The sequence below is a fragment of the Athene noctua genome, chromosome 1 (assembly GCF_965140245.1).
Source record: "Athene noctua chromosome 1, bAthNoc1.hap1.1, whole genome shotgun sequence".
In the NCBI taxonomy this organism is placed as follows: domain Eukaryota; kingdom Metazoa; phylum Chordata; class Aves; order Strigiformes; family Strigidae; genus Athene; species Athene noctua.
Genome location: NC_134037.1, coordinates 63,549,488 through 63,565,287, shown reverse-complemented (window position 1 = coordinate 63,565,287; position 15,800 = coordinate 63,549,488). Strand labels below are relative to the sequence as shown.

Here is a 15,800-nt window from a genome sequence, read left to right as displayed (position 1 = left end):
GATAACTTAAATATGTTATATATACTGGTGTATAGAAAGAATTTAAAAACTGTAACAGATTAATGCACCTTGTCCAGCATCCTATTCTCCATATTCTAGGTGTCTAAGGAAGGATGTAAAGATAGCGTATCTAATGAGATATGTAGTGTTTACACTCTACAGCTATTATCTTTTTGGGTGTTTCCTGAGTCTTTGACAGGGAGTTCCACGTTTCAACTTCGTGTTGCATGAGGGATCAGCTCCTTCTGTTTGTTTCGAACCTGGCTTCAGATAATGTTTTTCTTGAAAGTGATTCAGCTATAGGAAGATACAGTGAGCAGTTCCATATCTGCTTTCTTCACGCTACTCATGATTTTTATGCATCTTTGTCATGTGCTTCCTCAGTTGTCTTACCTGGCTTCCTTTGAGTTCTTAACAGTCTTCCAGTATTTCAAGGCTGTTTCAAAAGGTGTGCCATCCTTTTATTGAACGAAGAACATTCTTCTACTTGATCCCTGTAAAATCTGTCGCTTCTTAAGAGCTGTTATTATTTTCTTCTTTTTTTGGGTATCAGCAAAAAGATTTTCCAGATAATACATATCTGCATAAAAGAAATTCTTAAATTGTTTAACTCAGTTAAGCGAGAGCTCAGTATTAAACATAATCTTGAGGCAATATATGTTTGTATGTGATTGCTTTTTTTTTCCCCAAGGATCTGTTTGAGCCACAGACTGCTTTGTTGAGATATGTGCTGGAACAACCGTATTCAAGGGATATGGTCTGCAATATGCTAGGTCTGAATAAGCAGGTACTGTACAATGGTGTAACATGTGATTTAATTCTGCATAGAATCTGCACTATTCTTTTCTCTTTTCTTTGCTATAGCTAACTAAGCAAAACAGTTTAGGTCCAGAGAGTGAATTTTTTTTTTGTTTTTTTTTTTTAATTTTTATTTTTTTATGAGATCATATTAGGTTAATTGGACACTGTTGTTCCTATCATTTGTATATTGCTTTACGAATGTTAAATTGAAAAGTAGAGATTTAAAATATGATTTTTTTTTTGCATTGCTTTTTTTTCCTATAAGGCCAGCCTCAAGTACACCTTTGACAGACAGTAGGAGACTGCTAGCTCAAACAATAAAAATTGTTGTTATTCATTAGTTTTAAAGCGTTTTTGTACTCAGTTATATTGAATGTTATAGTACTAGAATAGTGAAAAGCTGGGTTTTGTTTCGTTACATTTTTTCTTTTTGTACCTTAGAATGGGAGGGATTAGTCTGACTTGGGGATCCTTGAGGCTGGCCTCATAGTCACTGTTTTGTCTTTTCTTTTTTTCTTCCTTTATTTTTGTTCTGTCCTGTCTTGTCCTGCCCATCCTCCAATGCTCTAGACCTTGAACATTGCTCAGGTATGTTCACAACCTTACTGTTGTATTGTGACTAACGATACGCTGGCCGCTTTGTAGCCACTGATTCCAGTTAGAGAATACATGTACAGCCAGGGCTTGAAATTGGCAGGACCATTAGTCAAGGGCAAATTCTCACTACAGATCTCTAGAGATATGAGAGATGTAGCATAAAGCTGACAGTCAGTGGTCCTTTGGTCCTAAAATTTTTGTTGGAATGGACTGTTCCCATTTCCCTTACCAGTCATAAGAACTTTGCTGGAATTTTCAGATGAGGAAAGATTCTTAGTTCAAAATTTCTTTCCTTATGTAGGTGGAAAAACATCCACTGAACTGTAAAGCTGTAAATACATTGTTGTTTTTTTTTTTTAAAAAAAAAAGCTTTACTAGTGGAATTTTCTTATCATTAGGAAGCCTTTGTAATGAACTTCCCAACAGACAATTGTAATATTCTTCAATCTAGGTGAAAGAAGAAAGGTAGTGCAGAATACCTTGTGAAAAGTAGTTCCTTAAAATTTGACTACTTGTTTAAATAAATAAATAAATGTCTGAGCAAATCAACCAAGTGGGCTTCTGCTTGAAATTATGGGTATTATATTTACAGTTGATCCCTCGTTAAAATAATTAATTCCATACCTACTTTAAAAAACATTGTTTAAGACTTATAAAATAGCGTTGCTGTTTGCAATACTATAGTGAAGGTTGTGTCAGTGTTTCCATTTTTAAGAAACTTTTTTCAGATTTGTAGCTTGACTATAAAATTTACATGATCCTGAAACCTTGTGTATATTTCCCATTGTAAATGAAATACACCCCTGCTCTTTCTGAATTGGGACAATGTTTTTGAATGCGCAGATTCTTACATCTTGGCAAACAGCACTCTGTGTTTTATATGGCAATCTTTTGTATTTGAGACTTAAAGCAGCTGAAATGTTAAACCTTGGAAATGAGCTGCTAGGTTTAGTGTTGAAATGAGTAGTATTTGTATTCTGTGTCTATTTCTGTGTCTACATTCAGTTAATAAACTATTCCTCTATGCATCTTGTAGCTGGTAAATAATACAAGATCTAGAGAAAAAAATATATTGAATCCATTTTATTCATCTAATTATGATGGTCTGTGCCTTCTGGTCAAAACATTAATGTTAAAAATGCTGGTTTTTAACTCCTACTTTACTGTCCTCTAAAAGTAATTGAAGAAAATTTAAATGAAGTAATGAAATATATTGAACTATACTTCTTAAAATCTGTTTACTAGTATAGGAATACCTACACAAAGTTTCAACCTGGCGTGAATTTTTATGGCCAAGGAACAAACTTGAAGAAAGTAGCTTATAAAGGAAATGCTGACAGAACATGAACTATAGCTGTGCTACTACAATTACACCAGCATAAAGATGGTTGGGGTGTTGAAAATTTGTGAGCTAAAAATATAGAGTAGGATGATGTAGTGGTATAGAACAGGGAATAACGTTCCATTTAAACATTAATATACTCTGTTTAAAACTGTGGAAAACAGTAAAGTTGTACTTGCTGTTAGGTACAAGTTAACTTCATGTTATAGTTGAATTTGTTAATGTAGCCAGCCATCTGACAAAAAATAGTAGCATACTTTTCAGAAGTTGTGTAATTATGTTAATGCTTTCAGTAAAATGGCTGATAATTTTGTATTTTTTTGTTAGAACTGAACTAACCTGCACAAATGAATTAACAGTATAGTAGAAGACAATAAGAAATGCAAATAGTGCCAAGTTTGTTTCAAAATAAATACAGAAACACCTCAAAGCAATGATCATTATTTATTTATGATCATTAATTACTTATGTGGAACTGCTTGTATGCCCTGTCAACTATTTACACAGATCCAGTTGCAGGATTGGAGCCTTCATTTGAATCTTTTGGCATCACAAACTAGGTATGGTTCAGCCAAATTTGTCCTAGTTCGCAAATATTCTTGAAGATGAACAATGAAATGTTCTGATTCAATCTTAATTAAGCAGATCTATGTTAGGAAACTGTTCACTCAAACCATCTCAGAGTTGTGTAAAAAAAGTCAAATCCAGCTCTCCTGTTAATCTTGCAGAGAGAAAAATGAAGGTAAAATTTGATACGTTTATAGATTCATATGTTCCCTTTAGGATTCTAAGTTCTGCTGTGGGTTTTGTTGTGGGATGAGATTTTCTAATACCTTTATCAAGTATATAGGTTTGAGTCCAGATTTAATAATACAAACTTCAAAATACTTCTTCTATTGGAGTCTGGGGATTTTTATTTTTGCTGCTGTGTACTTCTGTGTGGGACAGTACCTTCTCTTGTATACCTGTTTGAAATGGTCTATAGGAAGTAGCGATTTAAATTGTATTTTATCATGTATGTTATGATGGTTTATGGTTGGACTTGATGATCTTAAGGGTCTTTTCCAACCTAAATGATTCTGTGATATGATGTCAGTTTATATTCTGCTGTTAGCTGGGGTGATACTTCCCAATACGTAATAATCTTTAAAATAATTTATCGAGGTATGTAATAATCTGTTTTTTGGAAAGTGATTAACCATTCAAAGTGTCTTAATACACTGATGCTAAATTAAGATTCAGTTAGGGATCCTACAGTTGGTTCTTAAAATGGAGCTTTAGTAATATCTTAAGGACGTAAGTCTTTTTGGACATTTTGGTTTATATCTTTACCTTCTCTGTATGTACAGACTTGCATGAAGAATAAAATGTCATTTTTGCTTGTGTAATTGCAGTCAGGATTTTATTGCAGTCCTCTAAAAAATGAAAAACTTTGTTAAACTTCGATTTCTCTAGGTTGGGGAATATTTGAAAGAGGAGGTAATTTTCAGGTGTCTTGTTTCTGTAATGTTATACAAACTTTTAATTAGCAGCAATTGTATTAATGATTTTGCTCTTTAAAATAGTATATTTGGCTGGTCACCTTTTAAACCAGTAGTGGTGATCTGCAGCTTTGAGTAGGAAATTATCTATGCCATATGCTGTTCAGGTGATTGTGTAGTTGTATTCTCTCGTAGCTACAAACCAGGATAGTTTGCTTGGGGAAGATGTTTATTTCATGTCTGTCCATGCATTGTGTAAGCAGAATCATTAAGTGAAAGGAACGATGACATAATGCAATATTCAAAAATCAACTTTCCTTTCCCTTTTATTTTTAAAATACTGTAATTTGATGCTGGGAAGATACTATCCAATATTACTAGTGTTAACATCGTGAGGTACTTGAGGGGTGTGATTATTTTTTAGACATTTCTCATTACAAGAGTGTGTGTTGAGAATACTTGAGTGCAACTTCCTTGTTGAAACTTACTCCATTTTTTTAATGAGGAAAACTTGAGAATGTCCACCTAACTTGGTAGAAATAGAACTGGGCATAATATAAACCACAAGCTTTGAGTTTTTGTGTCTTGATAGCATACAGTTTTGGAAAATGGAAGTGAGGTGGGGGGCTATACTTCTGTCTTGTATTAACTACTTCAGGTGTTTAACTTACACATTTTGAATTGGACTTTTGGAGACACCATTTACTCTTGCAGGGATCTTGGGTTCTGCAGTTTGGTCTTCTGATTCCATTTCTTAAGCATAGATTTTTTTAAAAAATACTTTTGAGCTAAATGTTGTTTGCTTAAAATACTCAAAAACTATAGTAGCTTGCAGATAGCCTTACTGACATCTTAAAATACTTTCAGGGAACACTTCTAATGCTACCTGCCCACCTCCACCTCCCCTTCCCAAAAAAACCCTCAACCATCTGGAAATTAAAAAACACAAGCCCAATTGAAGCTCTGATCCACTTAAAAGTACCAACAGTCCATCAGAGGGCTGATGTCAAGAAATTTTAATATCGAGTTGTCATGGTAGTGCTTTTTTCCCCCCTGGTTTAATAGTGTTTTCAATTAGATTACGTATTTGTCAGATCTTTAAATATTATTTTCAGGGCAGAATGAAGAATATGTATTTATGTAGCCAAATTACAAAAATTTGAATAATGTTCTCTTTAGGAAAAATGGATAGTGGTTTTGAGTGCCTTATTTTTCCATACATAATCCAAAACAATGGGGGTTTTTTGTTGTTTGTTCTTGTTTTGTTTAAGCCATACCAAAACATGAATTCCTACTTATTTGTGAGGGGAATCAGCTCTCACCTATATTTTTATTAATTTCAGTGTATACTGAGATATTCTTTCAGTTACGAATAAACCAAGGCCCCAATCCTGCAAATTCTTTCGCAGCACAGTATTTTATTCCTCAGTGCTCCAAAACTATAAATACAAAATTTGTGCAAAACTGTATATTCACTGAAAACACAGAAAAAAATGCCAGAAATTTAAATTAGTGAAGATAGAATGTGAAGTACTGCTATATATCTTATTGAAAATTGTTCTTAAAGCAACAAAAGCATGATTTTTAGAATAAAATTATGAATCTATTTTTTTAATTTCCTGGCTCTTAAACTTTTTCCAATCTTAGAATTATTCAGAATAGTGAAAATTCCTACTGGAAATTCTGGCTTTCTTTTTAACAGTAATGTTTTCCTGTTATATTCTTTGAATAACTTTATTCTAAATTAATATAGCCTAACATGATTAGGCTTTTGGACATTAACCCAGTGCTTAGCAAACTATTAAATTTCAAGCCCTGTACGTAGTAGTTTTGCATGCTGGATTATAAACTAGTCTGTAGTGTTGCCTGTTGCACCCTGCTCTGCTTCATAATTAGTTGCTTTGGGAGGGGGAAGAAACCGAACCACAAAAAGCCCAGAGTATTCTCAACTGGTGGTGTTAATACTGCTCTCTGTAAACCTGTAACGTGGTTGATCCATAATAATGACATTAAGTACTGGAAGAGAAGGTGAAACTGTAATCAGTGCTTTCTGTTTTAGTTAGAGGTTTGTGTTAAGCATGCTTCAGGAAAGCACAGCTGGAATTGTAGCTTTCTGCAGTTTTGAGCTGGCGAAGAGCATGCAACAGGGGATGCTGTTCACTATATTTTGTCAACTTTTCCCATTCTTGCATTTTATTTTTAATTGAAGAGAATCTCTTTTTTTTTTTCATGGCAAAAGACTACCATCGATGAAGGTAGAACAAGCATCTCCTTTCAGCATCTCTCTTTCCTTTTATTATTTCTTTCTTGATTAATTAAAAGGGGTTTTTTAGGCTGCCTGACCAGTAAGTCAAAGAACTCATCTAAGGTATCCCTAAAATGTTTTATGAGTATTTGGGCAATCTTTTAAAACTTTTTTACATGTACCTGTTTGCCTCTAGAAAGGGATACTGCATTTTCATGATTAGTGTTTGAGCAGCTCCGTTCCTTTTCTTTTGTATCATTAAAGTAATAATGTTTTCTTTAAGGCTGCATTATGTTACAGGCATCAGGTATGGGAGGGGGAATCAATCCTGAATAGAGATTGTAGTGAAACAGAGGTTATATTATTTCCAAAGTGCTAGCATTGTCTGGAATAAGTAAAATTCCATACAACTTTTTGTCTTTAGAAATAGTACTTTGTATGAGTGCAGCTATATGAATGCAGGGTAATAAAAGATTGTAGCACTAAAGAACTTGTGATATGTGTCATTATACTTGATGATCTTAAATTGAAGATTTATAATCTTGAGTTCCAAATCACTGGTAGTGGGCCTGCTTTACATACATATGTGCTAACGTATCTAATGCATATATAATGCATTCCTTACTTGATCATTATTAAAAAACTTAAGGGAAGGTATATATTTTAAGTGATTTTGTGTTTCCATAGCTCACTGTGGAGATTGTGGCAGTCTCAATCTAACAGCTAAAGAGTTTATCACTGTGATATGTAATTTCTGTTCTATTCACAGTATGTAGAACATACCACTTTTATCAGATGAAAATTAAGTCTTTTTCATCTTGTCTTGTACCACGTGGTGCTGTGTCAGTAGGACGGCATCTGATCGTAGGGTTAACCTATGTTAACCGTTAACCATGTGTTAATTCTACTGCTAGTTGTAGGTTGTAGGTGAGCCTACAGTGAAAATGAGAGTGAAAAAGAGAAGAGTCATTAAACACCTATATTGTGTATCGAGATGTTTCCTCTGGGTTTGGTGGTATACATCTTTTTCTTTATGGTGATTCCCACTTTTGAAATGAACTTAAAGGAGAAAAGAAGGGAAAAACACCACCACCACCAAACCCCCTCAAAACAAACAAAAGAACCCCCACCAGTGTATTAAAAAAATGGACTTTGTTTTCCATGAATGCAAGACCAGAGAGATAACATTCTGCATGAATTTAGTGAAAAAACACAAACAAAACCTCCAGGTCTTACTTGTGCATTGATTGTGTTTTGGAACTGAGTAGGGAATTAGATAACCTGTGATAAAAAGTAAAAATCATTGGGACCTGTAACATAGTGCAGCTTTAATACACTGGCTTATCCTTAACTTAAGTTCAGACTTCATTTCATGCTTCCCAGCCTTCTGTCAAAATACTGTACTGTAACTGCAACTGTACAAGTTCTGGAGTTAATGGCAAGGCTTTTGGAATACTGTATCTGATCTCTGCCTTACAGCACAAGCAGCGCTGCCCTGTGCTGGAGGACCAGCTGGTGGATCTTGTGGTGTATGCCATGGAACGGTCTGAGACTGAAGAGAAGTTTGATGATGGTGGAACCAGTCAGCTTCTGTGGCAGCATCTCTCCAGCCAGCTCATTTTCTTTGTGCTCTTTCAGTTTGCAAGTTTTCCTCATATGGTCCTGTCACTCCATCAAAAGGTAAATTGTTTGTATCGCTCCCACGCGGTAAGAGAAATTTTAAAAACAAAACAAGTTTTAAGAAAAAAAAGGTCAGTCACCCCTTCAGGAAGTACCTTATGTGTAAATTTTTGATCACTGTGCTCTGTGAAAGTAAGTCAAGTTCTCAAGTTACATTGCTGTGAGCTAGATCTGTTTCTAGTGTATTCAGTTACGGGATGTTATATTTGGATTCAAAATGTGCTAATAACTAGAATAAGAAGATAAACTGGCATAATTCAGAACGTTTGAGTACTGTGTTGTTGCATCCAGTTTACAACCAAGCCTCAGAGTGAATGCCCAGTTCAGTTTGTGAGCTAAAAAAACATGCCATGTAAATGGATGTAAAAACTTACAGTTTGTTTGTCTAATCAATCTAATCAATGATCTTTTGTCCAATTACAGTGACATTGGCAATCACAGTCCAAAGTTATTATTACTTCCTAATAATAATTCTGTTAAAACTGATATGCTTTCTAGTATTTACCCTTTTCTCTGGTGCTCAACACCTCTCTGAATTCTAAGAGTGGTGGTGCTGATCCTCCATAAGAAAGGAAAGGAAGGGTTACAGCAAGTCAGCAATATCCTGAGCTCTTTGTTGAGAGAAAGTATGGTGTTGATGGTAAGAAAGGAGTGTTCTTTTTCCTCACTATAGGGTTAGCTTGTGGCTGTTTAGATACAGTTTCTCACATGCACTACACATTGCTCCATCTTCATTTGTCCACAGTTTCATGTTACATCAAAATTATGTATGTTATGTTTTACTTGTGATGGATTCTAAATCTCTGCTTTCTTTGGTATCGTGAAGTTAGTTTTACCAGGGTTGCATTCCTTTAATTACTGTTAATGAACCTTTGAGACAATAGGCACTATACAACGCAGTTGCACCAATATAATCGAAAACTAAAGCAAGCTAGATAAGAATAGAGGTTAAGACTAGAGTTCTGGTTATTAGAGAATTGCTGTTACGGATAAAGAAGTTAAATAACAAAAAAATAAATCGTTATGGGTCCAGATTAAGCAAGCCCAAATTATTCTGGTTCAGAGACTTTCTTTGTAGGTAGAGTAAATATAAAACCTATGGCATGCTGCTAGCAGTGGCAATACTTGTACTTGGCTACAGGGCTACAAGGTGACAGTTTAAGTCCAATATTTAAGAGTTGCTAATTATTCAAAACAGTGCTCCTCAAGAGCTAAATGTGTTTTAAATCTTACAATTCATTGTTGTGACCCTTTAAGAGTCTGCTTCTGTGTAGCAACTACTGTACCTGTTTGCCATCTTTCTGAAAATATGATGTACATTTCTGCCTAAGTCCTCCTATAAAATTCCCAGTAATCTCTACTGGAACTGTTTTAGTCTGCCCTCCTACTTTTATAGGATTTTTCTTCTGCATATAGTATTTGTCTGTTACTGAGTGTTTTTGACAGTTGGCAGGCCGTGGTCTCATTAAAGGAAGAGACCATCTGATGTGGGTGCTACTCCAGTTCATCTCTGGCAGCATCCAGAAGAATGCACTGGCTGACTTCCTCCCAGTTATGAAGCTTTTTGACCTGCTGTATCCTGAGAAAGAAGTAAGTTTTTGCTCTGAAATTGTTTTATTTTTAATTCAACTTAAGACCTTTATAATACAGTCATTCTTGAGTCACTGTTACAGCAGTGTGCTGCATAGTTGGAGAGAGATATTTCATAATTAAATGAAAATTTTCAGGATTTCCTAACTATGTTTCTTCAGTAACCACTTTTGTGCAGTGTTTTTAGGGAGAAAAAAAACCCTTCTCTTAACTCCTCTCTTCCTTGACTTTGATTTGACTAAGGTTTTGAGGAGTTTGTTAAAGCACTGAGGATACTAGTAAGGAATAATACGGAATTTTATTGTTACATCTGGACTGTAACAGAACGAGAGACACTTTGAGGTCCAAAGAACTGAACAAGACACTTTCAATGTGTTTTGTATCAATGGTTACTTAACGTTCATTCTGCCACAGCAAATCACATCCTCTAGAATAAATGTTCCTAAGGAAGGGGAAGTTAGGGGAAGTTCTTAAACCTCCGTCATGACAGTACTGTCAGCACGAAGTCCAGATTGCTTTCTCTTATCATAGGGCCCTCTACTTCGGGTCAGTAGATACGTTAACACAAATGTGTGGTTTATCAAACTGATACATAGCAATTTTTCCCCCTCTTAATTTAGTCTGGACCCATAGAAATTCTTCAGTACAATTTGTTTCATGAACTTGCAATTGCCTTTGTCAGCTCAAAATAGGGGAAGACTGGTGGGACTATTCATTTTAACTGTAGTGATGGCTCTGAGTTACACTTGTTTAAAGTGTTTGTGGGACTATGTAATTTCTGAGGCTTCAATTTCATAGAATCATAGAATGGTTTGGGTTGGAGGGGACCTTAAAGATCATCCAGTTGCATGGGCAGGGACACCTTATACTAGACCAGGTTGCTCAAAGCACCATCCAACCTGGCCTTGAACACTGCCAGGGAGGGGGCAGCCACAACTTCACTGGGCAATCTGTCCCAGAGCCTCATCACACTCACAGGAAAGAATTTCTTCCTTATGTCTAATCTAAATCTACCCTCTTTCAGTTTAAAACCATTACTCTTCATCCCATCCCAACACTCCCTGATAAAAATCTCTCCCCATCTTTCCTGTAGCCCCATTTAAGTACTGGAAGGCCTCTCTCTATAAGGTTTCCCTGGAGCCTCCTCTTCTCCAGGCTGAACAACCCCAACTCTCTCAGCCTGTCCTCATAAGGGAGGTGCTCCAGCCCCCTGATCATCTTCATGGCTTCCTCTGGACACCCTTGAGCAGGTCCATGTCCTTCTTACGTTGGCAGCCCCAGCGCTGGACACAGTACTCCAGGTGGGGTCTCACGAGAGTGGAGGGGGAGAATCGCCTCCCTTGATCTGCTGGCCACACTTCTATTGATGCAACCCAGGATACGGTTGGCTTTCTGTGCTGTGAGCACACATTGCTGGCTCATACTGAATTTTCCATCCACTAATACCCCTAAGTCCTTCTCCTCAGGGCTGCTCCCAATCCACTCTTCACTCAGCACTTATTTATGCGTGGTATTGCCCCAACCCATGTGCAGGACCTTGTATGGGCCCACCTCTCCAGCCTGTCCAGGTCCCTCTGGATGGCACATCCCTTCCCTCCAGTGTGTCAACCGCACCACACAGCTTGGTGTCATTGGCAAACTTGCTGAGGGTGCACTCAATCCCACTGTCGATGTTGCCAACAGAACTGTTAAATAGCGCTGGTTCCAATACATACCCCTGAGGAATGGCACTTGTCACTGCTCTTCACTTGGACTTTGAACAAGTCTTGAGTGTGACCATCCAGCCGTCATCAAATCCACGTCTCTCCAGTTTAGAGACAAGGATGTCATGTGGGACACTGTCAGAAGCTTTGCACAAGTCCAGGTAGATGACATCAGTTCTCTTCCCTTACCCACCAGTGCTGTAACTTCATCATTGAACAAGTTTGTCAGGCATAATTTGCCCTTAGTGAAGCCATGTTGGCTGTCACCAATCACCTTATTTTTCATGTCCCCTGGCATATTCTCCAGGAGGATCCACTACATGATCTTGCTGGACACAGAGGTGAGACTGACTGGCCTGTAGTTCCACAGGTCTTCTTTACTTACCTTTTTAAAAATGGGGGTTATTGTTTCCCCTTTTCTAGTCAGGTGGAACATTATTGGACTGCCGCGACTTCCAAATATGATGGATGGTGGCTTAGCCACTTCATCCACCAGTTCCCTCAGGACCCTCAAATGCATCTCATCAGGTCTCATGGACTTGTGAACCTCCAGGTTCCTTAGATGTTTTCAAACCTGATCTTCTTCTACAGTGGACGGTTCTTCATGCTCCCAGTCCCCACCTTTGCCTTCTGCAACTTGGGCAGTGTGGCTGGAACACTTGCTGATGAAAACTTAGGCAAAGAAGTCATTGAGTATCTCAGCCTTCTCCATATACTGGGTGACTAAGTCTCCCTTTTCCTTATGAAGAGGGCCTCATATTTTCCCTAGTCTTCCTTTTATCATCGACATACCTGTAAAAGCTTTTCTTGTTGCCCTTGACACCCCTGACCAGATTTAGTTCTGTCAGGGCTTTGGCTGCCCTAACCTGATCCCTGGCTACTTGGACAGTTTCTTTGTATTCCTCCCAGGCTACTTGTCCTTGCTTCCACCCTCTGCAGGCTTCCTTTTTATGTTTGAGCTTGTCCAGGAGCACCTTGTTCATCCATGCAGGCCTCCTGGCAGTGTTACCTTTCACAAGCAGTTTAAATGTTATGTATGGCTGTTGCTCTTAAGAGGATCTGTCCTGCTATCTACTTGATTATGCAGTGCTGCTGTCACATTTGTACCATCAGTGGTGCTTGTGTGTACCATCAGTGGTGCTTGTGCAGTAGTAACTGTACCAAAGAGAAAGAAATGTGGATGTTGGCAAAAGGAGAGAGCCAGAGTGCCTTTTCCAATGACAGTAATATACCTGAGTCTGTAGGCAAAACCTTTTGAATTTGGGGATGTATCTCTTCCTTTTCATAGGAAATGTATTAATCTTCAAGTATAATGGTGATGCTAGACAAGTTAGATATTTTAGAACATATTGGTGAATCACGGAGTACCTACTATGGAAGCATGTACCATACTTGATTTCTGAATAATGTGTAAGTGTGAGGCTGAGAGTCAAAGTCTATGCTTTGTAACTATTATTTGTCTTGAATTTGTATACTCTTAAGTATAAACGTCCATTTGCTGAGGTCTTAAAACCAGTTTGGATTTTTTTCAGAATAGTTAGTGAAATCCAGGTCTCTTTCAGAGCTCTTGATTTAAAATTGCATACACACATGAAGGTAGAATATGTTCTTTAAAAATGTCGCTTATCGTACTGCAAGTCAGAAAAAGAAAAATGACCTTGTGAATGCTGGCTAAGTTTTTTTCTGTACATTAACGCATGCAATATGTCACATTCATATCTTCTTTCTTTAGTGTATTCCTGTACCTGATATTAACAAACCCCAGTCAACTCATGCTTTTGCAATGACCTGTATTTGGATTCATCTGAACCGGAAGGCCCATAGTGACAACTCCAAGTTACAGATTCCCATTCCTCATTCGCTTAAACATCACCACGAGTGAGTTTTGGGGGTTTATGTTTTGATTTGTCTCTGGACATAATGGAATAGAAAGCTCCAAGTCTGTATTCAGAATGTATTGTGTGATGGGATGCTGTATAAGGTCTATCAAAGGAATGAGCTCAAAGTCAAAATATTTCATAAAAAGTGAAATGTTTTTATCATATAGCTAATGGAAATAATATATTGCTTCTTAGATGGTATATCTTTCTTACTGATGGAGAATCTGAAAGCAAATTGACTTTTTTTTTATTATTATGCTGTGGTTTGGAAAGTGTGGATAAGCAGTGCATTATGTTAAGTTTTGTCCAGAAAGGTAGTTTTTGAAGTGTATTTTTCTACTGAGGTGTTTCTTTGATGCAGAAAAATCGTAACACAGTAAAACTGTGGCATGATATAGTAATTTTGTTGTGACACAATAAATACTTTATTTTTTCTACTATTATACAGTAGATTTTTGACTGGGATTATTGTGGCTGTAATCCCAGAACACATGTGTATTCCTGTTTGTTTCTTTCTACTTAACGTTTAATCTCTTCGGCACACAGGTTTTTGCAACAGAGTTTAAGAAATAAAAACTTACAGATGAATGACTACAAGATTGCCTTGTTGTGCAATGCTTATTCAACCAATTCAGAGTGTTTCACTTTGCCAATGGGTGTACTAGTAGAAACTATTTATGGAAATGGCAGCATGAGAATACCTCTTCCAGGGACTAACTGCATGGCATCAGGGTCTATTACCCCGTTGCCAATGAATCTCTTGGATTCACTTACAGTTCATGCCAAAATGAGGTACAGTATGCAGCTAGCTTTTTTTAAATTTTAAACTTGTAAATCTGTGTGTAACTAATTATCATCAGGAAAGCTTTCCTGTGTCTGGACATGTCCGGTATAGATCTGTTGATTTACTTAATAAATTTCTTAACTTTCAAGTCCGTCTTTTTGACGAAAAATACTTTCTCTTTTCTCAGTCTGATTCATAGCATAGCTACAAGGGTAATTAAGTTGGCTCATGCAAAATCTAGTGTGGCCTTGGCTCCTGCTCTTGTGGAAACCTATAGTCGCCTGTTGGTTTATATGGAAATAGAGTCCTTGGGCATCAAAGGCTTTATCAGTAAGAAACCCCCTTTTTTTTTTCCTTTTCCTTTTGTTTATTAGCCTTTTCTTTTAATGCAACTAGAGACTGTAGTAAAAATGAAAATCTAATGATGCAGCATGTTGAATACATGTATAAATTATTATAATATAAAAGAAATTATAATAGTTATCCTAGTGCTGCAGTAAATTTCAGATGAGTGTGCTGCTGTCCCTTTATGCCATCACTTGTATGGTTAGGACCTTCTAAGTTCCGCTGCGTTGTGCAAAAATATGCTTAATGGAAAATCGTAAGCAAAGTTACTTAGACGCACATGATATTTAATTGCAGTTGTTAAAATAATTTACATGTCTGCTGTATACATTCATTCAAAATATTGAGCTCTACACATTTACAGCCTTTTCAGACAGTGCTTGCACACGCACTCTTTGGAGGTAATACAATTTTCAAATCAAGTATCTGTCTTGAAGCTAAATATAACTGTCTCTCCACAATGTATTCTGTAGTTGTATTTTAAAGTGTAATCACTTGGAAAACTTACTTTACAAAACTTTTTTTTCACAAGGTCAGCTCCTGCCAACGGTGTTCAAATCTCACGCATGGGGAATTTTGCACACTCTGCTAGAAATGTTTAGCTATCGGATGCATCACATCCAGCCTCATTACAGAGTCCAGCTGCTCAGCCATCTTCATTCCTTGGCTGCTGTGCCGCAAACTAATCAGAACCAGCTTCATCTGTGGTAGGTGATGGTTACCATGTTTAACCACAGATTCCTCCTTCATCGTGTAGAAAGCTGTGTGAGAACTATGTTTTAAATGGGACATAAGTACTTCCCATCTTAGTTTTGTGGCTAAATTGTTTTGTGGTATCTCAGCAGTTCATGTTTCAGAAATACAGTTAAATGTCAGTAGCAGTATTTTGCAGAGTTGCGTGCAGCAGCCTCTTGCGCAGACATGGCAGCAGGGTCACAGGTCGAAACACAGGAATGAGCAACAGAACTGTCATGTCAGGGAGTGTTGAATGGCTGCTGAGCTGCTTGCACTGAAGATAAAGGGCAGTGCCTGCTACTTGTAGTCACAGTGACTGGCTTGTCTGCTTGGTGGGACTGCGCTGCTTAGTCCTGTAGAGGATGTTTAATTCCATTACAAGAGTTAAGTTGGTTCCACTTGGTTCTTTAGTGAAGTTAATTTTCAGTTAGATCAGGGCATTAATCTGATTCACTCTGCGGCTGTAAAGGTGTTGGCACAAAGCTATGGTGTCTCTATGTGAACCTGAGACTGGAGAAGAAAGGGTCACTTCTATTGTATGGCATGTGTATTGTATCAGCATAAACCACACATAAAACAACAGGAAATTTGGATACAAGAAAGATGGAAAAGGTGGT

The 15,800-nt window shown here is 37.2% G+C and overlaps 1 protein-coding gene across 9 annotated transcripts in view; it reads left to right on the top strand.

Moving 5' to 3' along the window:
* Nucleotides 1–15,800, top strand: part of MED23 (mediator complex subunit 23) — a 42,707-nt gene that overhangs the window by 10,373 nt on the left and 16,534 nt on the right. For 4 of the 9 annotated variants that reach the window (XM_074896333.1, XM_074896331.1, XM_074896328.1 and 1 more), the window contains exons 10-16: nt 692–787; nt 7,946–8,146; nt 9,593–9,736; nt 13,172–13,317; nt 13,866–14,111; nt 14,291–14,433; nt 14,981–15,155. In XM_074896333.1, coding sequence (XP_074752434.1) covers nt 692–787; nt 7,946–8,146; nt 9,593–9,736; nt 13,172–13,317; nt 13,866–14,111; nt 14,291–14,433; nt 14,981–15,155 — 1,151 coding nt within the window. Of the gene's footprint in view, nt 1–691; nt 788–1,371; nt 1,390–7,945; nt 8,147–9,592; nt 9,737–13,171; nt 13,318–13,865; nt 14,112–14,290; nt 14,434–14,980; nt 15,156–15,800 lie in introns of all 9 variants that reach the window. The other 5 variants (XM_074896327.1, XM_074896325.1, XM_074896334.1 and 2 more) reach the window with 3 other exon arrangements.